This window comes from Rhinatrema bivittatum, chromosome 8, assembly GCF_901001135.1.
Source record: "Rhinatrema bivittatum chromosome 8, aRhiBiv1.1, whole genome shotgun sequence".
Lineage (NCBI taxonomy): Eukaryota > Metazoa > Chordata > Amphibia > Gymnophiona > Rhinatrematidae > Rhinatrema > Rhinatrema bivittatum.
The window spans coordinates 208,918,441-208,946,151 of NC_042622.1; the positions used below are offsets into that span (position 1 = coordinate 208,918,441).

General features: G+C 45.2%; 1 protein-coding gene and 1 pseudogene across 6 annotated transcripts in view; one reads left to right on the forward strand and one right to left on the reverse strand.

Moving 5' to 3' along the window:
- Window positions 1-27,711, reverse strand: part of ABHD11 (abhydrolase domain containing 11) — a 109,990-nt gene that overhangs the window by 65,846 nt on the left and 16,433 nt on the right. For 4 of the 6 annotated variants that reach the window (XM_029613028.1, XM_029613029.1, XM_029613025.1 and 1 more), the window contains exons 1-2: window positions 26,068-26,268; window positions 22,304-22,421 (exon numbers count right to left, since the gene is read on the reverse strand). The exons of 1 other annotated variant lie outside the window; for it this stretch is intronic. In XM_029613028.1, coding sequence (XP_029468888.1) covers window positions 22,304-22,353 — 50 coding nt within the window. In that variant the 5' untranslated portion in view covers window positions 22,354-22,421; window positions 26,068-26,268. Of the gene's footprint in view, window positions 1-22,303; window positions 22,422-26,067; window positions 26,269-27,711 lie in introns of those variants that run through there. One more of the 6 variants, XM_029613026.1, reaches the window with a different exon arrangement.
- On the forward strand, window positions 16,596-17,598 carry LOC115097315 (annotated as a pseudogene).

Sequence of the window (27,711 nt, forward strand, 5' to 3'; positions counted from 1 at the left end):
AAGACTTGGGTACTGGAACCAGGCAGGAACTGTAGCAAGACTCAGGTACTGGAACCAGGCAGGAACTGCAGCAAGACTCGGATACTGGAACCAGGCAGGAACTGTAGCAGCAGGCTGAGTCCAGGCAAGTATTGTGCAAGCAGACAGGATCTAGGTAGGTACTGTAACAAGCAGGCAGAGTCCAGGCAAGTACTGTAGCAAGCGGACAGGATCCAGGCAGGTACTGTAGCAAGCAGGCAGGAATGGAGCGAGTTCCAAAGCCAACCCACTCCGGGGCACGGAGCAACTGGGAATCAGATGGTAACCCCGTTGCAAGGCAAAGACTGAATGTCCGCGGCCAGCTTATCAAGGCCGCGGCGTCTGACGACAGGAATTGGGCGGAGTCACCAATGGCGGGAACGGGCTAGAAAAGTGTCCAAGTGGCACGCGCGCACGCCTAGAAACAGGGCGTCCATGGGAGGCTTCCCGGCGGCGTTGCCCCCATGGAGGTGCCGCCGAACAGGCCACGGAACAGGCCCCCAGGATCGGGAACGGGTCCAGGAACATGGAGGTAAGGGTCTGGGCGCGGCACTCGTGGCCAGAACCGTAACATTTTTTTAAAACATTTATATTCCGCTATATGCGATCAAAATTGATCAACGCGGATTACAAAGCAACATTAAATGTCAAGACAAACAAAGCAATACTTACAATAAATGTAAATGATGACTGCCATAGAATAAAAATGAGCAAGCAGAAGAGAAATTCCTTCAACCGGCCCTACTTGTAAGAAATTCATTAAAGAGCGAGGTTTCCGATTGCTACCTGCTTCCTGTCTCAAACTTGAGGGTAATGCATGGCAAGTTTGTGGGCCCGTGTAAGAAAACTCAAGGGCTCCGAAAGGACTGCAAACAAAAATCTTTTTATAAGACGGACCTGTAATCTTCCATTCCTTAGCTACGCACAACCAAGAATCCAAAAAAAAAGATAACGATTTTAAATATTCAGGGCTTTAGCACGCAAAGCAATGGGGAGCCAGTGTGGTTCAGTCAGTCTTGGGAGTCGTATGGTCAAGTTCTCCGCAGACGGTGCTCAGTCGTGCTGTGAAATTCTGGAGTGCTTGCAGAACTTTTAACATTGGTTTTTTTTAAGCAGTCTATGATAAATGACATTACAGTAGTGAGGTTAAAACCAGGGCTTGGACAATAGATCTAAGATCTTCTAGTCTTCATATATGTCTAAGGTGCTTGAGCAGCCGAAGTTTTAAAAAAGCAGCTTTTACAACTGCCTTTAGCTGCGGTGTAAAAGAAAGGCTGATGTGCAGAAGCGATGTCATCGTACTGCTTCGTGGTTGCCCAGTTCTGTTGCTTTGATGTAGGCTTCACGTGAGGTGTATGGCTGTCCTCTGCCGCCCTGTCTACTCTGAGAGAGTCTTAGTGCATGCGCTATTTCAAGGATTTTGTTTCCCTTTTTTAAAATAATTTTTATTAGGTTTGTATGTATTGATTTTTCATGTATTTCTTACCTTATGATAGCACACATGACCCCCAAAAATCTCTTCCTGTCTATCATTTAAATATTAATTGTTATGAAAGGCTGGTATGTAATAACTTACCGAATATACAAATATCAGACAAGGCTAATTACTCCCCGGATGGGTCATCATGTCAAAATCAAAAATTGTGTAAGAACTTCCCTGTATATTTAAAAACACGTTAACATTTTTTTTACAGCACTATCATCTGTCCTTTGGTTTCAATATTGTAATCATCACTACAATACAGTCCATAATTCGTGCTTGTTTTTTAAAATAAAGTCTTCAATCACTTTGTACCTAAAAACATTTTACTATTGCAACATATCCCAACCCTCCCATGGCGGCACACCTAGCCAGTTGGCTTTTCAGGATATCCATAATGAATATGCATGGGATACATTTGCATACCCTGGGTCCCCAATGCATTGAAATCTCTCTCATGCATATTCATGATAGATATCCTGAAGATGTGCCTCCAGGAGAGGATTGGGAAATACTGTACTATTGCCCTTAACGGAGGTCTTGAAATCGAAAAAGCCATCACTCCTACTCTTGACACGGACCCTGCAGGATTGAATGAGGAACTGGAGTGGTGTACAATTATTTAGAGGCATGGTGAAAGTGGTCAGGTGACTCATCTACGTATCACTGTGGCATGTTTCCCTTTCAGAAAATGAAGCTGCGAAAAATCAGGATAGCGACTTGAGAACCATGGCGTGGTAACGTATGGCCTAGAATGCAGTAAAAAAATCAATCCCCTGATGCAGATGAAATCGAAACGCAGGTCCTTGTCAGGGTAGGCGTGATGGCTGTTTCAGTTTCATGACCTCAGTTAAGTACAACCATACAGTACAACAGTAAAATGTTTTTTATGTACAAAGTAACTGAAAACTTTATTTAAAAAAAAACCCCAAAACTATGAAATGTGAACTGTATTGGACTGATTATAATACTGAAACCAAAGGACAGAGAAAGTATTGCTGGTTTCACATTATGATGGCCCTTTAAAAAAAAAAGTACATTTTTTTTTTTTAAATATATAGGGAGGTTAAAAAGTTTCAGCTTAAATATATAGGGAGGTTATTACACATTTTTTAAATAACTTATTGAATAACATGTTTGATACTTTGCAACTCATTGTGTTTGATATCAAAGTTCCTGGTTTAACTTGCTTAACCAAATCAAATCCAAGTTTGGTTTAGGACTAGTAAACTAGTAAACACTTGGAGCTGTTGCATTCTCCGTTGTGTCAGAGTGCCCCTATTCCCCTCCTGTCCAACATGGCGCGGGTCACGTGTCTATGTATCTGACGATAAATGATAACAGGGACAGATGGACTAAGCTTTTTTTTTTTACCATAAACACGAAACAAGAAATCCCCTTTCGTGCACCTGTGCCAAAGTGGAATGACTGATAACAGGAAATAGGTGTATGTCAGCTGGGTGAAAGTGAGTCATCCACTTCTTTGCCACATTTTGTAGAACTTAGTTTCACATTCTGCAATCTGCTATATCTGTATTTCCATAGCTCATATCTTTTTTTGGTCTGTCGGTCTCCTACTACTTCCACCCCAACCCCGAGTTGCTGTCACTAATGACCAGGGGAATTCTGAGGCTGAGGTGCCCGTATAGATCCCACGTCCTCCTCCTGTGTAACCAAGCAGTTTCGGTAACAGACACGCAAATGCGGACTGCAAGGCCCATCTAATCTAACCAATTTTACTTCCTGATACAATGCCTGAGAAACTGGATTTCCGGAGTTCAGATTCTGGAAACTTTATTGGTATTACAATTTGTATGCCTGTTGCCCAAGAAATACCTAGAGAGGGGTACCATTGTGACATCTTGGGTAACTTTAGGCAGCAGCTATGCTGTATATATTACACCAATTTCAAAGTGAACGTATGCAAATACGGCAGAAACTGACCTGCACAAAGTTACACCAGCTCTTTGTACGCGCGCAAATCCCAACTCCTCCACCTCCCTCCGGAACGCCTCTATTTTTGTGTACGTAGACATGCACAAAATCCGGTTATGGGTAATACTTTTATGCATGCAAACCCTGGGCAACTTTAGCTCAAAAAGGAATCTGCCAACCTATATCCAAAACTCACCACTCACAATCATTGTTTCCCACTGAATCCTACAAAAAAATGTTTTGTTTTTTATTTGTTTATTAATAACCGCATAAACAAATAAAAAACAAAACAAATAAAAAACAAAAGAAAAATTTTTTTTGTAGGATTCAGTGGGAAACTATGATTGTGAGTGGTGAGTTTTGGAAATAAGTTGGCAGATTCCTTTTTGTGTATTATATTGTGTGTGGGATCAGTTTGGCTCTTTTTTGTGTTCAACTTTAGATCAAGTCATTTACATGCATAAAACCATGTTTTGTGCGTGGAAATGGTTTTGAATCTTCACTCCCAAAGGGGGCAGTGTTGAATAGCCCACCCAGCTGTGGGCACAGTGGATTCCCTTCGAAAATTGCCTACAAGGTACGCGTGTAGAAAGTGCCACATACGTTGGCACCTGCGGTTTGTGCGGGCAGAGAAACAGATAAAACAGCACAAGTACATTTGAAAATGCAAATATCGGTACAGTATTTACTCCCCCGACCCAGCTGAAAGTCTGCAGGTCGTGAAAGCCCGCAGGTGCTCTTAGACAGGGCAATGTAACTTGTTTCTCTCTCTCTCTTTATGACTTTATTGCATGATTCACAGCCTCAGTACTCTTCTGCTAGAGTGTTTTATATGGTGTATACAATGTCTTTTATGGGCATTGTTAAACCAGTTTCTTTATAAGGACCCTGCTGACCCAAACTCGTGCCTTAGAAAAATTCCCAGATTCCCATCAGAAAGTCAGCTCAGTGACAGTGCAATGCACTGTCACGAGGAGGACCCCTGCAGGACTATTGCAGAGTTAACACGGTGACCCAGGCGGTCAATGGGGAGAGATAGTTGCCCTTTCTAAGGCTGCCGCCAGCTGGGGGGAGGGTCCCCCTTTTAATGATACAGTTAGCCAGTCGGTCCCCCCCTCCACCCCCCCGGAGACAACGCAGTTACACTGGAGTCTAGACTGCTGCTGATGGCAGCGGCATTGCCCACGGACACCACCCAACCTGGCATTCTGGCATCTGCCCTTCTCACTCACACCTCTGACAACCCTGCGTCCGTGGCTCGATTCCCGGATGGGGCCTTCCGCACCTAGGTTGGGTGGATCTGAGACTGCTGTAGAGGCAGCCTACACACAGCCTCCAGAGGGTGAAGGCGGTCACGGTCATTGTAGAAGGTGATGCCCATTATACAAGGTTTGGCTCCTGGCCTTAGGGACCGTTGCTGCACTGACCGGACTAGGAATAGTGGGAAGAGCAGGGTCTGTTAAAATAGGGGGGGAAACTCCGCCGACAGTTGCAAACACAGGCTCATTGTGCCAGATCCCGGCCTTGCTTCTGGCTTGGCTGAAAGGGAAAGGAGGAACTGCCAGAACCTCCCACTCCTATACAAATCGTAGAAACGTATTCAATGACAGTTGTTAAAAATAATATTTTATATTAAAAAATGATGGCTCTAAGGCCCTGTATATTCAAGTAACACCAAATAACCTACCTCTCTATGGATGTCTAGGTCATCCCCTGCAAACCATTCTGAAATAATCTAAAGTGGGTGTGTTGGAGCAAACCCCACAGGTATCTTTTAACCTACAGGGTTTGTAGCAATATAATCAAAGCAAAGTACACAGGTAGTTTTGCTTTGTTTATTGCCCAAGCAAAAACTACACACAGAGGTTTGTGTGTGCTTTCTCTGCATTTCATTTTTTGGCACAGTGTGCACAGCTTTGAGTAATCATTGCCATGCCCTCTATTCTGTCTCCGCTAAGCATTTCCTATGCACAGCTTAAACCAGTGGTTCTTAACCCTTTTCCCATCAAGACACGCCTGACAGACCACGCTCACATGTGTGACACAATGCTCATTACAATTCACAGCGGAAATAAAAAAAATAAAGGCCCAGTATTATTTTAATTGTTACGAATGACACAAGGGAAAGATAAGTACCCTGTCTGAACAGAAATTGCATAAATAGTAAACCAGAACAGCACCAATTCCCAGCACTCAAAACAGTAACCACCTTACAAGGCAAAACTGAAAATATTACACCAGGCCTTAAAACTCCAATACTCCTCCTATTAGGAAAACGGAACAAGCCAGGCTTCTATAGAGCCAGGGGCGGTTTTATCATGAGGCAAGGCGAGGCAGCAGAATTTTGGAGCGACAAACAGTGCCTCTCCAAAACACCTGTACTGTAGCCGCCGCCTCACCCTGCCTCCAAAGTCAAACATTGAAATGGACAGGGATAAGCCAAACCCCTGCCTGATCCACTCAGTGGCAAACCCGTGGCAGCAGGAGATGACGTAAGGAGAAACGCAACTTGTCAACTTCTGCTGCCGCGAGACTGGCGACCCAAGAAAGGAGAAAGACGCGGTGGCTGAAAAAAGGTCTAGGCCCTATGGGCTTGTGTGGGTGACTACCTGTGTGTGTGTGTGTGTGTGTGTGTGTGCAGGTGGGTGACTGCTTATGTGTGTGTTGGAGGGGGATGAGAGCCTATGTGTAACTGCTTGGGTGTGGGTGGGTGAATGAATGGGTGCCTTCCTGGAGTCTATGTGAGAATGGATGCCTATCTGGGTGTGTGAGTGTGTATGTGAAAATGAATTGTTGCCTGTCTGGGGTCTGTATGTATGTGCGTGTCTGTGTGTGTGTGTGCGTGTCTATGTGTGAGAATGAATGTGTGCATGCCTGAAGGGTGGGGGGGAGGGAGCGGTGTGAGAATGAATGGGAGCTTGCCTGGGTGTGTGTGTGTGTATGTGAGGGAGCAGGCGAGAGTGAGAGCGTGTGTGTGTGTGTATGAGAGAATCCGGAAGAAGAGACCAGCTCTCCTGCCGCATTCCACCCGGGCCATCAGCATTTTAAGCTTGGGAGGAAAATAAGTTACTATTTTGCTGGGGCAAGAGGAGCAGTTGGGCCAGCGGGGGACCAGGAAGTGTGGCGACACACCTGCATGTGTTTAGCAACACACCGGTTGAGAACCGCTGGCTTAAACAGGTAGCTTAACTCCATTCTTATTGGAGGCAGAGGAGGCTGCTTCTTCAACTCCAAATTTTATTAACATGTAAAACAAGTATCAGAGTCTTACTGCGCATAAATTGATGATTACAGCAGCCAGCATTGTCTGGGCCACAGAAATAAAGGCAGGTAAAATTAAAATAATTATGTAGGACTAGCCGGGTTAGCTGCTGATTCACATAGGCCTGAGCAGTACTGACCATAGATGACAGAAAGCCACCAGGCAAGAAAAACTCCCAGGCATAAGAACATAAGAAATTGCCATGCTGGGTAAGACCAAGGGTCCATCAAGCCCAGCATCCTGTATCCAACAGAGGCCAAAACCAGGCCACAAGAACCTGGCAAGTACCCAAACACCAAGAAGATCCCATGCTACTGATGCAATTAATAGCAGTGGCTATTCCCTAAGTAAACTTGATTAATAGCAGTTAATGGACTTCTCCTCCAAGAACTTATCCAAACCTTTTTTGAACCCAGCTACACTAACTGCACTAACCACATCCTCTGGCAACAAATTCCAGAGCTTAATTGTGCCTTGAGTGAAAAAGAATTTTCCCCGATTAGTCTTAAATGTGCTACTTGCTAACTTCATGGAGTGCCCCCTAGTCCTTCTATTATTCGAAAGTGTAAATAACCGAGTCACATCTACTCATTCAAGACCGCTCATGATCTTAAAGACCTCTATCATATCCTCCCTCAGCCATCTCTTCTCCAAGCTGATCAGCCTTAACCTCTTCAGCCTTTCCTCATAGGGGAGCTGTTCCATCCCCTTTATCATTTTGGTTGCTCTTCTCTGTACCTTCTCCATCGCAACTATATCTTTTTTGAGATGCTGCGACCAGAATTGTACACAGTATTCCAGGTGCGGTCTCACCATGGAGCGATAGAGGCATTATGACATTTTCCATTTTATTAATCATTCCCTTCCTAATAATTCCTAACATTCTGTTTGCTTTTTTGACTGCTGCAGCACATTGAGCCGACAATTTCAAAGTATTATCCACTATGATGCCTAGATCTTTTTCCTGGGTGGGAGCTCCTAATATGGAACGTAACATTGTGTAACTACAGCAAGGGTTATTTTTCCCTATATGTATCGCCTTGCACTTGTCCACATTAAATTTCATCTGCCATTTGGATGCTCAATCTTCCAGTCTTGCAAGGTCCTCCTGTAATGTATCACAATCCGTTTGTGATTTAACTACTCTGAATAATTTTGTATTGTCTGCAAATTTGATAACCTCAGTTGTCGTATTCCTTTCCAGATCATTTATATATATATTGAAAAGCACCGGTCCAAGTACAGATCCCTGAGGCACTCCTCTGTTTACCCTTTTCCACTGAGAAAATTGTCCATTTAATCCTACTCTCTGGTTCCTGTCTTTTAACCAGTTTGTAATCCATGAAAGGACATCGCCTCCTATCCCATGACTTTTTACTTTTCTTAGAAGCCTCTCATGAGGGACTTTGTCAAACGCCTTCTGAAAATCCAAATACACTACATCTACCGGTTCACCTTTATCCACATGTTTATTAACCCCTTCAAAAAAATGTTAGGCAAGACTTCCCCTGCTTTCAGTCATAGTTAACTCTTTAGAGCCAGCTACACTGAATATAACAGAAACTGTGGATGTGCAGGCTGACCACCTATTGGCAATACAATAATAAACACAGAAACTATACAAAGTAAAGCATGCACACGGCATTAGTAACAGAAACAGAGAAGCTGCTCTAGAAGCAGGACATTGGGAAAACAATGAATAAAGAGGAAAGCACCTGTGGACACTCCATGACTGAAATCATAAGAATACTCTATTAGCTTTTCTCTAATTAAAAACATGTCAGCAAAAAAAGACCATAAGGCCCATCTAGTCTGCCCATCCATCCAATTAATTTAACATTATAATTCCTACCACTTCCATAGAGATCCCCTGTATTTATCCCTTGCTTTCCTGAAATCAGATACTAGTATTGTCTCCACCACTTCCACTGGGAGGCTGTTCCATGCATCCACCACCCTCTCTGTAAAGAAATATTTCCTAAGATTACTCCTGAATCTACCCCCTTTCACCCTCATCTTATGACCCCTCATTTTGGAGTCTCCTTTCCAGTGAAAAAGGCTCGCCTCCTGTGCATGGAAATCTTTGAGATATCTGAATGTCTGTATCATATCTTCCCTATCTCGCCTTTCCTCTAAGGCGTAGATCTTTAAGTCTATCCCCATAGGCTTTAGAGCAAAGACCACTGACCAGTTTAGTAGGCACCCTCTGGACCGACTCCATCCTGTTTATATCCTTTAGAAGGTGCGGTCTCCAGAACTGTACGCAGTATTTATTCCAAGTGAGGTCTCACCAGGAACCTACACAGGGGCAATATCACCTCCCTTTTTCTGCTGACCATTGCTCTCTTTATGTAGCTAAGCATGTTTCGGGCTTTTATTGTCACTTTATCCACCTGTTTGGCCACCTTAAGTTAATCAGGTACAATTACCCCCAGATCCCGCTCTTCCTTTGTGCTTAGAAGACTTTCACCCCCAAGACTGTACCTTTCCCTTGGATTTTTGCATCCTAAATGCTTCACTCTGCATTTTTTTAGCATTAAATCTTAGCTGCCAGACCTTAGACCAATCCTCGAGCTTCGCTAGATCCCTCCTCATGTTCTCTACTCCTTCCTGGCTGTCCATCTTGTTTCAGATCTTGGTATCGTCGGCAAAAAAGACAAACCTTTCCCGACAGCCCTTCCGTTATGCTGCTCACAAAAATGTTGAAAAGAACCAGTCCAAGGACCGATTCCTGAGGCACACAGCTAGTAACAACCCCCTCCCTCAGAGAAACCTCCATTTACTACTACTGCCCCCCACTCTAACCCAGTCACTCTAGGCACACAATTTAGTTATAAGTCTTCTGTGTGGAACTGAGTCAAAGACCTTTCTGATATCTACGTCTAGCGCTCTCCCTTGATCCAACTCTCTGGTCACCCAAAGAAATTGATTAGATTCGTCTGACGAGATTTACCTCTGGTAAAGCCATTGCTGCCTTGGATCTTGCAAACCATTGGATTCCAAAAATTGCACTATCCTCTGTTTTAGCAGTGATTTCATTAGTTTGCTTACTACAGAGGTCAGATTAACTGGCCTGTAGTTCCCAGCCTCCTTCTTACTTCCACTTTTATGAATAGGACTCACATCCATCCTTTTCCAGTCTTCTGGAACTACTTCAGACGCTAAAGAAGTATTGAAAAGGTCAGCTAAACATTGCAGTCAATGTAAGGAATTAAAAGTGCTCAAGCTTCTCCATGAGCCAAGAGAAGCACTGTTTCAGTGATGAGTCTAGCAACGTTCTTTACAATGCCTTATCTGACAGTCCATATTTCAACTTTATGCATCTTCCCATCTCCACTGGGCATCGTCTTGGTCTTGAACTTTCCAGGCGGTACCAGATTCACACCATTCTTTTGGGTAAAGATGGTAGCAGGAGTCAGGATGATTGGAGACTCCAGGTCTGTTGATACAGGATCCAAGGTTTTGGCATTGATGATGGCTGAGACTACAACCATCAGAGTGATCAGAATTAGCACTGTCCTTCTCGATATCCAATTGAAGTGCTGTGGTCCAAGTGGCTTTTTATTTGGAACCCTAGTAATCAGAACAGTCAACTGAGGATCAATTTCTGTATCCAGTTCAGGATTTACCAGTTCAAAGCACTGTTGAGTTTGGTGCTGCTCGCCGTAGCCCCAAAGAATGTCTGGCCCTGTCAACCGCATTAAGTGAGCTACAGAGATGGACCTCATAGTATGGTCGGCAGGGTTCAGTTTAGTGGGAATGTAGTGCTACAGTTCTGGTCGGGTTGATTTTCTGATGCGTTCAACCCTGTTACTCACATATACATAATATTCCCTGCTCTGACTGTATATGTAATCCAAAACCACTTTACATTTCCGGTTGTAAGTCTATTTCATTTAGCACCAGTTCAGCAACTTCCACTGCTAACACTGCCCCACATAATTCAAGTCTTGGGATGGTGTGGTTAGTCTGTGGAGCTAATTTTAGATTTATCAAGGAAAAATCCCACACAGGGTTTCCCTTTATTGTCTATTATGTTCACATAGGTCACTGAAGCTATGGCTTTCACCGAGGCATCTGAAAAGACAGATTTCTCTGTATAGTGCTGTGGTGAGAGAAATACAGGTGTACATACACGGAATCTGGAACTGATCAAGAGGTTGTAGGGAGATTCTCCATGCATCCCACTCCCCTTTCTTGCTTAGGAGCAGTGGAGTGTCCTATTCTTGTGTCTCTGCCGAAAGCTGTCTTAGCAAAGATTTCCTTTCTACAGTGACTGAGGCTATATATCAAAGTGGATCATATAGGCTGTTCCCCATCAACAGGATCATATGTCCGGTATATGTTTTTCCTAGATTGATACCTGAAAGGTGAATGTGTCTTTCTTGAGATCCCAGCTGAGATCAAGGTTGCGCTGAATTGGTAGTGTGTCAGCTCTTGGGTCCTTTAGATCCTTTGCATGGTCTTCCAAAGAGAACGTCTCCATTACCTTTGCACTATTGGAAGCTATTTTGTGCAGTTTCAGGTTAGCGATGGCTAACATCTGTTGTGTCCTTTTCAGCGGGTCAATGGTCTCTTTCTTTGTAGGCATAGTCTTGAGTCTATCATCCACATAAAAGTCCCTTTCCGCAAACTCTCTGCTGTCTGTACTATGCTCCATTTCTCCTTCTTGTGCTGTTCTTCGGAGTCCTTAGGTAGCCACAGCTGGTGAAAGACTGTTGCCAAAGACATGCGCTTTCATACAGTACTAAATTATGACACTGCTGATGTTTTTGTCATGGGACAATAGGAATCCTAAGTAAGTCCTATTATCTCCTCAGACCACAAAACAGTAGAACATTTGTTGGATGTTCGTTATAGCAACAAGCCATTTTCCAAAGTGAATTAAGACTCCTAAAATGCAGTTTGTTAAGTCTGGTCCAGTAAGAGGTACATCATTCAGAGAAGCTCCTTAAAATTGAGCACTTGAATAAAATACAATCCTGCTTTGTCCAGGTTTTGGAGGATGGTATACCCCAAAGTTCAGAAGACACCAGCATTCTTCCCCTTCTTTCCGTGGTGGGGCTGGCCCTTCATGATCATTGTTAAATATATATTTTCATGAAGGCCTCAAAATTATCCCTTATTTCTGGTTTAATCGCCAGAGTCTGACGCAAGGAAGCAAGCCTGGACAGGGCCTGCTCTCTGTTATTGGGTTAGCCAAGGCCTGGGCATACGGAATGGAAGTGGTGGCAGCAAGCTGGTTAACTCATCTTTGAAGAATTCCTTAATCATTACCTTCAGGAATTCTTTGTCTTCATGAACTGGTTGTTCTTTGTAGCCAGGCATTTCTTTAATGAAGAAATGATTAGGACATGCGGTCCGATTCAGTAAAGTCCGCGGGAGAGCGGACAAACGCCCGCTCTCCCAGCGCGCGCACAGGCCACTCACCTGTGCGCGTGATTCTGTATTTAAATTAGGTGGTGCGGTAGAAACTGGCAAAAGGAGGCGCTAGGGACACTAGCGCGTCCCTAGCGCCTCCTTTCGACCCGGAGCGGCGGCTGTCAGCGGGTTTGACAGTCGAAGCTCAATTTTGCCTGCGTCGGTTCTCGAGCCCACTGACAGCCACGGGCTTGGAAACAGGACGCCAGCAAAATTGAGCGTCCGGTTTTCGACCTGACAGCTGCCGGCCCATTTAAATTTTTTTTTCTTTTTTTTTTTTACTTTTTTTACCCTTCGCCATGATATTAAGTCGGAGGGTGCACAGAAAGCAGTTTTTACTGCTTTTCTGTGCATTTTCCCGGTGCCGGTAGGCGCTAATTTCTTAAAGTAAAATGTGCGGCTTGGCTGCACATTTTACTTTCTGTATCGCGCAGACATACCTAATAGGGCCGTCAACATGCATTTGCATGTTGAGGGCGCTATTAGGTGCCGCGGGTTGGACGCACGTTTTCCGCCCCTTACTGAATAAGGGGTAAGGGAAAACGTGTGTCTAAGGGCAGATTAACAGTGCGCTCCGTTGGAGCGCACTGTACTGTATCAGCCTGTCTGTTTGCAAAAGAATAAGAACATAAGAAATTGCCATGCTGGGACAGACCAAGGGTCCATCAAGCCCAGCATCCTGTTTCCAACAGAGGCCAAAAGCCAGGCCACAAGAACCTGGCAATTACCCAAACACTAAGAAGAATCCATGCTACTGATTCAATTAATAGCAGTGGCTAATCCCTAAGTATAATTGATTAATAGCCATTAATGGACTTCTCCTCCAAGAACTTATCCAAACCTTTTTTAAACCCAGCTACACTAACTGCACTAACTACCTTCTCTGGCAACCAATTCCAGAGCTTTATTGTGTGTTGAGTGAAAAATAATTTTCTCCGATTAGTCTTAAATGTGTTACTTGCTAACTTCATGGAATGCCCCCTAGTCCTTCTATTATTCGAAAGTGTAAATAACCGAGTCACATCTACTCGTTCAAGACCTCTCATGATCTTAAAGACCTCTATCATATCCCCCTTCAGCCGTCTCTTCTCCAAGCTGAACAGCCCTAACCTCTTCAGCCTTTCCTCATAGGGGAGCTGTTCCATCCCCTTTATCATTTTGGTTGCCCTTCTCTGTACCTTCTCCATCGCAACTATATCTTTTTTAAGATGCGGTGACCAGAATTGTACACAGTATTCAAGGTGCGGTCTCACCATGGAGCGATACAGAGGCATTATGACATTTTCCGTTCTATTAACCATTCCCTTCCTAATAATTCCTAACATTCTATTTGCTTTTTTGACTGCTGCAGCACACTGAGCCGACGATTTTAAAGTATTATCCACTATGATGCTTAGATCTTTTTCCTGGGTGGTAGCTCCTAATATGGAACCTAACATTGTGTAACTACAGCAAGGGTTATTTTTCCCTATGTGCAACACCTTGCACTTGTCCACATTAAATTTCATCTGCCATTTGGATGCCCAATCTTCCAGTCTTGCAAGGTCCTCCTGTAATGTATCACAGTCTGCCTGTGATTTAACTACTCTGAATAATTTTGTATCATCCGCAAATTTGATAACCTCACTAGTTGTATTCCTTTCCAGATCCTTTCCAGACGTGTAAATGATCCTTTCCAGATCATTTACACGTCCATTTTCTAGCCCCCTGGTATTGAAAGCATCAACACTGTTCAGCTTGTGAACTCTGTCAATGCAAATAACATCTATTATCAAACCAAGGTTCAGTCTTTGAGCACTGTTGCTTTGCTGATGAATTTAATTGAGTTTTGGCATATCCCTACCAATCAGAAGCGGAATCTTTTGCATTGTGATCTAAAGGTGGGATACAAATGGCTATAGCTTTCAGGTGGGGCTGATACCATGCGGCCTCTGATGTGGGAATTTCATTTCTGTTGTCTGGTATCTGATTGCATCCTATAAGAGTAAGGAGAGGAAACTCAATGCTGCCCATTTACAGCTTTTATCACGTAACTAGTCGCCCTCCTCTCAGTAGTCTCTGTTGTCGTTGCACATGTTCTCAGTGTTTAAGGAGCATTAGTTTCCTGTGTGTTAAACAAGTCAAAGAACTCTGATCTGGCCAGTGATCTAGTACTCTGATCAAATACCTACAATACCTGAACGTAATCTGTTTTGAGGCGCTGAAAAGCGGAATATAAAAATCAGAAAATGAAATTAAATAAAATGACATCCTTACTGATCTCTCAGGTTAACCATTAGGATGCACCTTAACAAGGCATATTTTCTGAGCAGGATCTGCCACTAGTCCTTCTCCACAAACTGTGGTGCATTTGGGAATAACTTCAGTCAATGCTGCCTGTTCTTCATTTCCCTCCCCACCATCCTTTGAGACAGGCGTAGAAGCTTTGGGGGAGCTGAGTTTTGCAGTATCTGGGTGCTGACAGTAAAATGCTTGTCTGTACACTTAGTGGCCACTTTGCAGTGTTTAGAGAGGTGATTTGTGGAAGAACAGCATCTGAAGCAGATTCCTAATTGCTTGAGCAAGTTTTTACATTCACCCAGCGGCTTTACTCTGAAGCCATGGCATTTCTCTAGCAAGTGAGTTTTTTTGTACAAAGGACTCTTGTCTTTCTGGATCTTCTGCCTTCCTGTCTGTGGCAGTAGGAAGGGTAGAAGGTATAGAGACCCGGGTGGAACTTCTGTTTTGTGCACAGCTCCAGGTTTTTTAATGTTTCTATACCTTTTAGTTAGCCGTTCTTCCCAGGGGTGGCTTGTGCTGGTCACATCTGACACATCAAGCAGAAAACTTGGATCATTTCTCATCATCACTAAGTCTTGAATGAGCCTGGAGAGAACTGTGAAAAGTAGAAAGGCAACATTGTTGTCCCTTTTTATATTTTGAACCTTGGGAAACCATTTTTCCTGCCGGCTGTATGGAAATGTCTTCACGATTGGCTTTACTGCATGAGCAATATTCAAATAGCTGAGTACTGGAAGATATGGGTCAGCTATAACTGCCTCGAGCTCCAGTAGCAGATCTTCAAGCTCCTCCAGCTTGTGATTTTCTTTGTTTGAGACTTTTGGAAAGTTCCCAGTCCCTCTTGAACAGAACACTCTCAATTGCTTCTGGGACACCATCGCATCCTTCGAGTATTTGTCGCATTACAGAGAGGCCCACTGAGGGATTTTGAATGTACGCTGACCTTAGTTTCTTTACATGTTCCCCAACCATTTAACCAGCAGGTTAAATCTCCTCGCTTGGGGTAATGTTCAGTTCTGGGTTGATGCCTTTGAATAGAGCTTTCCATGCTCTCGGCTGTCATCAGACTCGGTGAGCCCCATTGTCAAACTCAAGACGAATCATGTATTTAGCAAGATCTAACATGCCCATGGTTTCAGTCTGTGAGTGATGAAATACTTGTAGGATACTTTTGGAATTTATATATTTCTTTGTTCATCCCTTGGAATGTCAGTTTTGCATTCCAAGGTAGGGTGAGGTTGGTCAGGTGCACTCTGGCCATGTGGAGGGCATGTGTTAGGTATCCTTGGTGGAGGCAAGGCTGCAGCCATAACCTAACCACAATTTATGTGAAGTAGTTGTGTGAGCATGAGGTAGTGTGTACTTCAGTGCAGGCATACCTGGATCTGGAGCCAGTGGTAGTGCATCCATGGTCAGGAGTGCATTGAGCTGCCAGGAGTGACGTTTACTTCATGAGAAGACCATATTACCTCAACATCTGCCACTTCGTCGGCTTGGGAGAGTGAACTTGAATACCTGATAGAAGGCTTAATACATAGGCTGGGTCCTCTGAGGCAATTTTACTAATTTGGTTCTCCCTGCCATCTTGTCCTGCAGCCATTTCAAGGATCTCAGTCTAAGCCTTAGTTGTAGCTGCTTTCTTTTCTTGTAATACTACTAAGTTAGCTTCTAATTTAGCTTTCTTGTGTACAGCAGCAGTGGCATCAGTATTCTGCTCCTGCTTTTCTACTCTAGCTCTTTCTAGCTTTAAGACTGCCTCTTTCCTACTATAAAATGCTTGTATCTGTGCGGCTTTTGCTTCAGAGCACTCTCTGGTGGCAGTGATCAGCGGAACAGCGTGTTTTGGAGCCTGCGCTCCGCTTGTGGATTTGAAAATATGTCTCAAGCATGGCTGTGAAGAAAGGCCTGACTGTAGAGGCGTAGCCAAAGGAGTGAGTCTGCTTGCTGTGGGAGCACTGCAGTGCTGCTTCTATTCTACCCCCCCCCCCCCCCCGCAAAGTTTAATCTTTCATTTTATTATTCTGTCTCCCATATGCATTTCCTAGGTACAGCTGTAACTGTTAGCCTATCTCAGTCCTTACTTGCAGAGAGAGGAAGCTGCTTCTTCAACTCCAAACTTTATTAACAGGTAAAAGATTTAGCGGAGCACAGATTCGAACGGCTGTTGTTAGGGGCGGCAAGTGCTGCCAGGCCAGAAGTATGATGGAGAAGGAAGAGGTGGTGATTAGCAAGGAGGAGGCGGCTCAGTATGACTGGCAGATCTGGTTCTGGGGCCTGGAGGTGCAGAAACGGCTTTTTGCCTCACGAATTCTACTGGTTGGCATGAAAGGCCTGGGAACAGAGGTAGCTAAATACCTCATCTTAGCAGGAGTTAAAGGACTGACCATGCTGGATCATCAATGGGTTTCTCAGGAAGATACTAGAGCTCAGTTCCTGATCCCTGCAGTCTCTGTGAATCACAAGTGGGCTGAGGCTTCCCTGGCACGTGATCAGAACCTGAACCCTATGGTGGAGGTGAGAGTGGACACCCAGGACATCGTCGACAAGGATGTGTTTGACCTGCTGTTCCCGAGACATTTTGGTGAAGGTTGATCATATCTGTCACAAGCACGGCATCAAGTTCTTCGCGGGTGACGTGTTTGGCTACCACGGCTACACATTCGCCAACCTGGGAGGTCCCAAGTTTGTTGAGGAAAAGATGAAAGTTAGCGAAGTGAGTCAAGGACTAGAAGATGGACCAGAGGCCAAAAAAGCAAAACTTGATTCTTCTGAGACCACAATGGTGATAAGGAGGGTGATCTGTTCGCTGCGGGAGGCTCTGGAGCTGGACTGGAGCGGCGGACAGGCGAAGACGACCCTGAAGTGAACGCCAGCAGATTACTTCCTACTTCAAGTGCTACTGAAATTTTGGACAGATACGGGAAGAGAACCTTTGCCAAATGGCTTATGGCGAGGACAGCGAGCTGCTGCTGCAGATCAGAGATAAGGAGATGGAATTTCTGGGCGACAGCCCTGAACCTGCTCCCTAATGGCTTTGCCAGTTTCTGCTTTTCTGAAATGGCTCCAGTGTGTGCAGCCGTTGGGGGTGGGCTGGCACAGGAAATTGTGAAGGCCTTGTCACAGAGAGACCCTCCTCACAACAACTTCTTCTTCTTCAGCACTAAAAGAGAGTGGGGAGGTGGACTGCCTGGGCTCTAAGTGAGATGGAAACACTCCCAACCCTGGCCAGGAGCCTGACGCTGAGGGATAGGAAGAGCGATTTCAATGCACGAAGGAGTGGGCTCGACTGTGGCTGACATCTGGCTCGGAACTGCTGCTAGTGAAAATGTTTTTGCTTTCTTCCGCCACCCTCACTGTAGAAGAGCAAAGAAACAGAAAGCTAGGCACGTGTTCTGGTGATGGGGTAATGTAACCGTTTGGAACGGAGCCGATCTGAGCCGAGTCGGAACAGCTGCAGGCATTGCTCAGGAATCTCCTCTTTGAGCACGAGATCTTGGTTTATTCAGTATTAATAGATGGCCCGTTCCACAGTGGTGAGATCCCGCAGGCATTTTCTATCCGTAGAAGCCTGATGGATCTCCTGCCACCGATACGTGCTCAAAAGAAAAAAAAAAAGAAGGTAGTGGTAATGATCCTCTCTATGTCAAAAGGTTTTGTGACCTGAGGCTCATCCTGTCTTTCAGGCCAATACAGTAAAGTCGCGCAGAAAACGCGCGCCCAGCCACCTCTCCTGAGCGCGCCATGCGATATTTAAATGAGGGGTCGCGCTAGGGACACTTGCGTGCCTCTAGAACCTCCTTGGCAGCCCGGGAGAGGTGGCTGTCAGCGGGTTAGGAAAAACCGAGACTCAATTTTACGAGCATCCCTTTTCCTAACCTGTACACAGCCACACTTTTTTTTTTTTTTTTTTAAACTTTTGGCTCCTCCTACTTAATATCGCCACACTTTTTTGGGCAGCTCAGAAATTAACGCCTGCTCTGGACTGGCGTTAATTTCTGAGCATACAAATGTGCGGATCGGGCGCACATTTCTTTTTGTATTTGGAGCAAATAGCTAATAGCCTCATCAACAAGTATTTGCATGTGATGAGCGCTATTACTGGGCAGGGGGGGGGGGGGGGAATTGGACGCACGTTTTGGAGGCACTAAACCCCTTATGGTATAAGGGGTTGTGGACACGCGTGCAAAAACACGCATCCAACCGCTTGTTAAACAGCGCGCTCAGCTGAGCGCACTTTACTGTATCGTCCCGTTTGTCTTTTTGACTGGGAGCAGGCATCCTGCTGTTGGGATTGTCATTTAATTATCTGCAAGCAGGGCATTAGTTACTTGCAGAGAGAGGAAGTTGCTTCTTCAACTCCAAACTTAGGCCTGGATTTATCAAAATGCACCAAATATCGCATGCGATAGGAAAAGGGGTATATTTTATGGTAATAGCGCACTTTGCAATAAACTGCCTATCTTAATGCAAACTGCGATAACTTTTTTGCACTTTGTGATAAGTGCCAGAATTGTTTGGGGGGGGGGGGGAGGGGGGAGAGAGAGAGAGAGAGAACCTAGCCATAATGCCCTCATCCTAGGTAAGTATTTATATCTCTATGGGAGGCCACCTAGTCACTCCAGGTGAGGTTTAGGTATTAGTGTAGAGGCTAGGGGCCACTTTGACATTCAACGTGAGACGTATGAACAGAACGTGATCTCTTGTGAAGATTTGATGACCTTCGAAGTGAGGAAACTCACACAAAGATGAGATTTGGGCAAGGTTCTCTCAACCTAGCTTGATGGACTCTCTACCTGGGTAACATTAAGCTAGGTTGAGAGAACCTTGCCCAAATCTCATCTTTGTGTGAGTTTCCTCACTCCGAAGGTCATCAAATCTTCACAAGAGAGCACGTTCTGTTCATACGTCTCACGTTGAATGTCAAAGTGGCCCCTAACCCCCTACACTAATACCTAAACCTCACCTCGAGTTAGTAGGTGGGCCTCATTTAGCGGTATAAATACTTACCTAGGATGAGGGCATTATGGCTAGTCTCTCTCTCTCTCTCACATAAAGCCCTATCACATGGATTTACACAAATGAAAAAGGTGTAGTTAAAGCTGTGTGATGTGGCTTCACAAATCATGAAGTTGGCCCCAAACTCCTCCCCTTTTTCTAATTTCATTCACACTATGCTTTATGGCGTTTTCGCATGTGTTAAAAGGCGTTTTTTTGCATGTGAAAATGCCTTAATGCATGCGAAAACGCCATATAGCAGTTTGGTAAATGACCCCCTTAGTTTCTTAAATCAGCAGTTCTTTATGTTTTCCTTGAAATATGAGCCTGTCCCATAATTTCTCTTCTTTCCTCTGTTATTCTTAATTCTGATTCACCTTTCTTTTTGGTTGGAAATTAATATTTTTCAAAATTTTGTTTAAAAAGATATCAAGCTCCAATTAAATTTTTACAGTGAAAAACAAAAAGCGGAATTTTACTGTGCATAAACTGAAGACAAGAGCTGTAAGAAATAAGAGCAGGTACAATGAAAATAATTAGGGAGGGCTGGCTAGGTTAAGCTGCTGATTCGCATAGGCCTGGGCGTTCTGACCAGAAAGCCACGAGACAAGAAAAACTCCCAGGCACCCTTGCTTTCTCCGTCACAGTTAATCTCTTAGAGCTGGCTGTGCTGAATATGACAGAAGCTCTGCTGTGCAGGCTGACCACCTGTTGGCAATATAATAGTAAACGCAGAAACTATACAACGTAAAGCATGCACACAGCATTAGTAACAGAAACACACAAACTGCTGTGGAAGCAGGACACTGGGAAAGCAGGACAACAGTGGATAAACAGGAAAGCATCTGTGGAGACAGGGCCCCCTCTTCCCGCTCCCCAGAACCCCGTCTGCAGTCTGCAGGTGTGTGTTGTCGAACCAGATGTGCACTTTTATCCCTAGATAGGTTAGGAGATTTTTAAAGCCCCGATTTCCATGGGTAAAATGGGTTTATTACCCCCAGAATTGGCTTTGCATGTTGCCTCCCTAAGATTCATTACAATATTTATGACCCTCATCAGCTTTCAGAAATGTGGGGTTGCTTTCCACCACATCTGAAATGGGATGGATGAAGCACAATGAGCATACTCGTGCTGTGTGATCAGGTCAAACTAAGGAAAGAAACCTAAAATGCTTGCCCACTGTCATAATGTGCAGGAATTTCTACTTGAATTCCTTAGTTAGTGATGCTAGAAGCTGCCAAGATATGAGACTGTGCAGTTAGGCTTACCAATATGGCTGAAACAGCTTACGGCAATAAACCAAAGATGACATGGCCTAGCACTACTAGTGATACACCCGTTATGTGTTAGAAGCAGAGTTATCCCTATATAGTGATAGATAAAGTTGTTTACCAGCTAATGTGACCATTAGATCACGTGAGCAGAGCGTGATCTATGCATAGGTATTAGACACATGAATAGTGATATTAGAAAGTACAGGAGCTGACAGCTGATTTGTTAAAATGCTTTATATTACTTTCTATGGAAGGATGTGAAAAGTAATCATTAGTACACAAGACTATTGTAAGTGCATAGATAGAACAATTTCCTGCATTCTGCATTGTTTCTTGTTCTCTCAGAGATGCATGCAATCTGATAAGAATAAAAGGAATTAAAGCCTCTCCTGCCTCTGTTTGATTACTAAAGAATTATATTTACATTAGTTTTAGCAGTTATGCACAGAGCCAATGGTGAGGGACCTTTGGTGGTTTCCCCCAGACAGGGAAATTCAGCTCGCCGCGTTTTTGCCTCTACACTTCCTCTTTTAAATGTACTCAGTAGCACTTACCGGTATAAGGCTGAACTCCACAGGAAGCGATGAGAAACAGGAAAGTCTTTCATCCACGAAGCCCCCCCTCCCCCCCCCCCCCCCCCCCCCCCCCCCCCCCCCCCCCCCCCCCCCCCCCCCCCCGCCATCTCCCAGCCATAAGTTGAAGGGTGGCAGAAATCCAGGTAATGAAAGTAAAACGTCAGGGCCAACCCAATGGCTCAGCGGTAGTGCTGCCATGAGAAGGACCTAGGATCCATCCCCAAGCCAAGCCTCTGCTCTCCAGGCCAGTCATGTCGGGATGCTGCGGAGTCATCCCCTGGGAGGAGACAGCTCAAAGACATCACTCAACAAGAGCACCTCAGGGGGTCTATGGCCCCTGGCCAAGGGCTGTCACTCCAACGGCTTAGCTAAATAAGTGCAGAGGGACTATTAAAAAAAAAATTGGTACCCTAGCCCAACAGAAGGCAGTTTTCATAGAGTTGGAAACCCATAAGCAACAGGAGGAAACTGAAATGCCTAAAGAGAAATGTCTTGGCTCTTTGAAGGCTGTGCCTTATCAGCAGTATTGCTCATCAAGAAGGAACCATCCTTCACAGATACTTGCTGGATTTGTTTTATTACTCTGAAGTTTCATTTTATTTATTTATTTATATTCTTTTTTATACCGAAATATAGCAGAGTGCCTTCATTCCGGTTTACAGTGTAACAGTGAAACAAATTTATACAGAGAACAGTTATAACATATAGATTATAACATTATACAAGGAGAGAATATATATATTTATAACATCTCCACTCTCATTCTCCACTCTGCCCTATGCCAAAAGCTCAGAAATGCATTAGGAAGGGCACAAATTTCAAAAGTGATGCTTGCTGTCATCCTCATCGCCCAACACATTTTGTCCTTCTACAGTTCACAGCCTGAAACACGTAATAGTACAAAATACGTATCGCAAACTAGACAACCGAATCACATACACAAACAAACAAACAAAACCAAAACAAACCAACAACACTCCCTTTCGGACCCAAACCAGTTAGCTATGGATACCAAATCTATTCATACTGTTCCATGAGTTCTAGGCCTCAGTTGAAGTATTACCTCATCATCCAATCTCTCTGAGCTGCTGTGGAAGTACTCAACGTTTCCATCCCATATACTCCCTCCTACAAATCCTATGCCTCAGCATCCACAGATCCTTAATTTGTCCAGGGCACTCCTGTTAGGAAACATGCAATCGATTAAAAACAGTTTGTACACTTTGGCCAGATTCAGAGGCAGAAAGGCTCCAGCATGTCCTGAACAACTAAAATGGGAGTAAATGTATTTGGATCTGAGAACTCCCAAGAGATAACTCAAAGGCATGCATGTAAATGGGTGATTGAGTAATTGCAGACATGCCAAGTCTTACTCTTAAGGATGTTTCAAAACTGCTCACGTGTGCCCATATATGCATGTGTATGGGTGTGCACAAAGTTGCTACAGTATTTTATAACCATGCAAACAATATGCGCAGATTATAAAATACAAGTACATATGTGTGCAAACATGCTCACGGATGTAAAAATTGCAAGCCACAAAAGTTCAGACTTATCTGGATATGTCTGAAAAGCGCTACTTGTCTGTCTAGGTAGTGCTTTGTGGACTTATCAGACTATCTTACATAGCTGGATAAGTCTAAAAAAAGTGCTATGTAGCTGGCTAAATCATCAGGATAAGTAGCATTTTTAGACTTATCCAGCTATCTAACTTACTGAGTCATTCATTAAATTGCTTTAGGGCCTTATAGGGCAATAATAGGCTCTAACACGCGTTATATCGCACGTCCCCACCCAGATACCCCCTCCTATTACAATGACCTTCTTTGCATACATTTTGCATACTTGAATAATGCAAATGTATGCAAAGAAGGTCATTATTAGCAATTCTATGCAAATATTTTATAGCGGCTGACCAAGATGGTGGTTTAGCTACTATAAAAAAAAACAACACCTCCCTGACATGTGTTAGATGTGCGGCAGGAACCCCGGGACCTTAACACGGGACCTGAGGCTTCTGCCGCACATTTAACGTGGCAGGGAAACAAAAGAAAAAAAAAAAAACAAGGTCAAATGTGGAGGTTGAGTGGGGGTCATTGCTGTCCCCCATTTCAACCTGGGGCTGCCAATTGAGGTGGCCACAACGCCCCGAAAAGAAAAATTAATTTGAGGCAGCCCCCTCCCCCCAACCCCCGATAGCCATATACAAAGCCCACCTCCCCCTGACCTCCTGATTGACATATATAAAGCCCCTCTCTGCTGGCCCCCCCCCGATAGCCATAGGCCCCCCCCTCCTCCCCTTTCTGCCCAGCTCCCCTCCAGAGATTCTCTTATCTTATCCTCAATCCCACGGTGCAGTAGGGGGCATCCTCACACCCGTGCCGGTTGGTGCCATTTTCCAAAATGGCGCTGACCTCACCTTGCCCCAGCTATGTGACTAGGGTAAGATCTGGGGATCGACTCAGGCCAGGTCCCCGCTGCGGGATCAAGGATAAGGTAAGGGGGGGTCGCTGAAGGGGGGCCGGGGGAGGGTGCTGAAGATATCGGGGGTCAGAGGGGAGGGGAGCTTTGTATATATTAATCGGGGGAGGGGGCTTTTTATATGTCAATCGAGGGAGTCGGGGGGAAGGGGGCTGAGGCTATCCGAGGAGTCAGGAGGGCTTTGTATATAAGGCTATCAGCAATGATGCCCCCGCTCAACTTCCTCTTTTGGCTGCGTTTTTATTTTTGGCGGCCCGCAGCCCTTTAAGACGATGGCAGTCCCGTGAGGTTGGGGGCCACCATCGCGTTAAAGTGCCGCTCGCCATGGTCTTTTGGGTTGCGGTGTTTGGTGGCGACACAAAAGGATGCGCCATGGAGCCCCGATGTGTTTTCAGGGGAGGGGCCCCCCACTATCGCAGCGCCACTCCACCACAAGGGTGGGACCCCCTCCTGCGAGAACGCATCACGCTTTGATGAATCTAGGCCTGAGCTGGATATGTGGTGTTTTAAGACTTAGGCGGCTATCTCACATAGCTGGATACGGTCACAAGGTGCTACTTCCATGGACTATTTGCACTTTTCGGACTTATCCGGTGATGTACCACCTGTTGCTACTTAGCCAGATAAGCCAGAATTTAACCAAGTGTGTGCAAATGATATCCCCATGTAGTTTTACTTACATTTTAAAGGGGTACGCAAGTAGATTTTACACACATTGTTTAGATACATTTACCATCACCTCCACCCCCTCCCCCCCAAGTCGGGGGATTTTCCAACATGTGCACAGCAATAAACCAGTTTTACCACTTAGTCTACCAGTCCACCTAGCCCATCTGCAGCTTGTGAAGACCCTTTTGGCCAGTGGTTCCCAAACCTGTCCTGGGGACCCCACAGCCAGTCGGGTTTTCAGGATACCCACAATGAATATGCATGAGACACATTTGCATATACTGATTATCAGCACTGGGGGATGCATGAGCACCCACTGCACCCCTAGAACTGAAACCTATACTTAAAGCGACAAAGAAAGGGTCATTCCATAGCCCTGGCGCACTGCCCAATCAAGAAACACTTTACATTCGGACTCCTTTTGGCAAGCAACGAGAGCTGTGACGCATGCTTGCTGGCATCGTGCAGCATGAGTTGGAGCCATCAAGGACCATCCCCTGCTCTCAGCTATGCTTGGATTCTGGAGGGGGTTCCTGGCAGCTGTGCCTGGATTAAGCGCTGAGGTAGAGAACACACAGCCAGGTACGCAGCCCTGGAAGGAAGGTACGGCCGCTTCCTGCAAGTCAGCCTCGCTCCCTGCCCTGATGGGGATCCCCCGTGTCTTGCACATTCCGGAAGATCTGGGGGCACTGGGCAGAGACTGTGGCTACGGCACGGGGTGCCCGGGTCAGTGTCCCCCTTCCTGTCTGGGAGCTGAGGAGAGCGAAGGCTCCAAGCCCCTTCCCACACGGATGCCTCGGAGAGCGCCTGGCCTGGGCCGCTTTCTCATGTGAGCGCTGTGCCACAATTTGTACCTCCTAGGGACGTGCGCAGTCCCCTCAGTGAAGTCCCGCCCAATTCCCTGAGCGGGCAGGGTGTCATTTTGGGCTGTTGCAGAGGGAGCTGTTTTACCCTAAAGCCGGCACTGCTCCTAACATCCCCCTCCCCCGCCTCCCATTGCTTATTCTGGGGCCGACGCAATATCAAACGTGAAAAAACGTGCGTCCAAAGAGGGTGGGCGGTTTTTTCAATGCACGCACGTCCCCCTCCTCTCCTGGGCGCCTGATGCAATAGGCAAATGAGCTGCCACGCTAAAAAAAGGACGCGCTAGGGATAAATTGTGCGTGCCTAGCGCGTCCGTGGAACTGGGCGCCCAAGAGATGTGGCTGTGTGCGGGTTAGGAAAATGGACGCTCGTAAATTGAGCGTCTATTTCCTAACCTGACTGCCGTCAAGTTTTCTTTTTTTTTTCATGCTGCTTTCTGTGCTTCCTCCTGCTTACCGGTAGTATCGGGACGATACTAAGAAGGAGGAAGCACAGAAAAGCAGTAATTTCTGCTTTTTTTTTTTTTTTTTTTGAGCCTTTGACGTGCATCAAGACTTAACGCCAGCTCTGGGACTGGCGTTAATTCTTGAGTGTAAAAACGTATGCACCGGGCGCACGGTGATTTCTTTGCATTGGGGCAATAGCTGATAGGCTCCTCTACATGGCACTTACATGTGATGAGCGCTATTAGCTACGAGCGTGTTTGGATGCGCCAATCCCCTTTTTTTGCGTTGGGTGTTAGCCTAGCACGTCCAAAATGCGCGTCCAATCACGGGCTAAGCTGTGCGCTAGCCTGAGCGCTCTGATACTCACCCTTGGGAACAGCTGTGCAGTGGGGCTGGCAGTGCCCGTCAACCCATCCACATGAGGCGCACGGAAATTGCAAGGACACAAAGCCAAGTCAGAGGTGGGCAAGACGAGAGGATAATTTTCCCCCTTCTGGAGACTGCAAAGCCCTCTGGGGACAGGGCATGACCTGAAAGGCCTGCATGTAACTCGCCCTGAGCTATCAACGAAAAGACGGGAGCTAAAGCTAAATTCATAAATAAACAATACACAGGTGATCTCCGTCTGTGACCACAAGGATTTCAAGATGGAAAATAACTATTAAGTGCAAAGATCGGACTTGAGGGTGTGCATGGAATTTTGTGTTTTTTTTGATTGCACAATCTCGTGTAGCTTAGAAATTATGCAAGCTCTCCGGCAGGAACAAAAGGTGCTGGAGTTTTGGTGCAAAGGGGAATGGATGATGCTAAATGGAGGGAAGAGGGCACAGGCGCTGTATTAGGTTTGATTCTGGATTAGAGGAATTTTTTCTACAGAGGGACTGGGACTACATCGAGAAATGCGCATAGACTTCCTTCCTATACCTTTTAAGTTGTGTGTGTGTGTGTGTTTTTTTTTAGCTAGCATACAATTAACAATTGTACAATTAACATTAACAAATTATCATGAGGACTGCTCCTTGCCTCCCTCGCATACTCCATTGTATATTATAATCATTATTCCCCCTTCTTATTTCCTACTCCCAAGTTTACACATCCTTGTTATAATGTAACTTTATTCTCCTTCAAATTGTCTACTGTTTGTTGGTTATAGTTTCTACTTGTTCGATGTACACCGAGTTGATTTGATTTGTATCAAGAAATTCGGTATATAAAAGCCTTTAATAAATAAATAAATAAGATTGCAGTGCAGACTGCTTAAAGGTGGCCTTATCACAATGATTTATAAACACAGCATAACAGTTAGACACCCCCCCCCCCCCCAAGGGCAGAGTTGTGTGTCTGTCTCTGTGGGTTTGTTTCCGTGTGCACCTTAAGGTAATTTTGTGGCTCATTGCGTTTGCGCGTTTCTGTGTGCAGGCACGGCCCCTTATAGGGTTTGTGCGTGTCTCGTTTGAGTCCCAGAGTGTGCCTTATTTTACAGGAGGTGTCACAGAGCCTTTGGTTTTTTTTTTATACCACTTCCCTGGCAGAAGCTGCCCAAAGCAGCGTACAATAAGAAAATCTTGTCTCACGTTTGTGCATCTGTTTGGACTATATGCTGCTTTTTTTTTTTTTGATCTGCCAATTTCCTCTCACTCCTTCAGGTTTCCAGCTCAGTCGGAGCCAGGGCTGGACCTGGTGCCATGAGCCATCATGCACAACTACCCAGCGATAGTGTCCCTAATTTTCTATCCCTCCTCCCCCAATGCACCTTGTCTGGTCATTGCAGTGATGGCCTTGGCCTGTGAGCCATGCACCAGGGCTCCTTCCAGACCCCCTCACAGCCATGGGCCCTGAATCCGGCCACCAGGTGTCACTGTTGAGCAACAACCATAGACCAGAGGCTTTGTTAGATGCTTATATGGAGGCACAGGATTTTGATCATTAAATTCAACAATGATTAGCAATCCCATTTTCCTCTCTCTCCCCCAACGATCCTGTAAGAACAACAGGACACCAGTGTTACTGC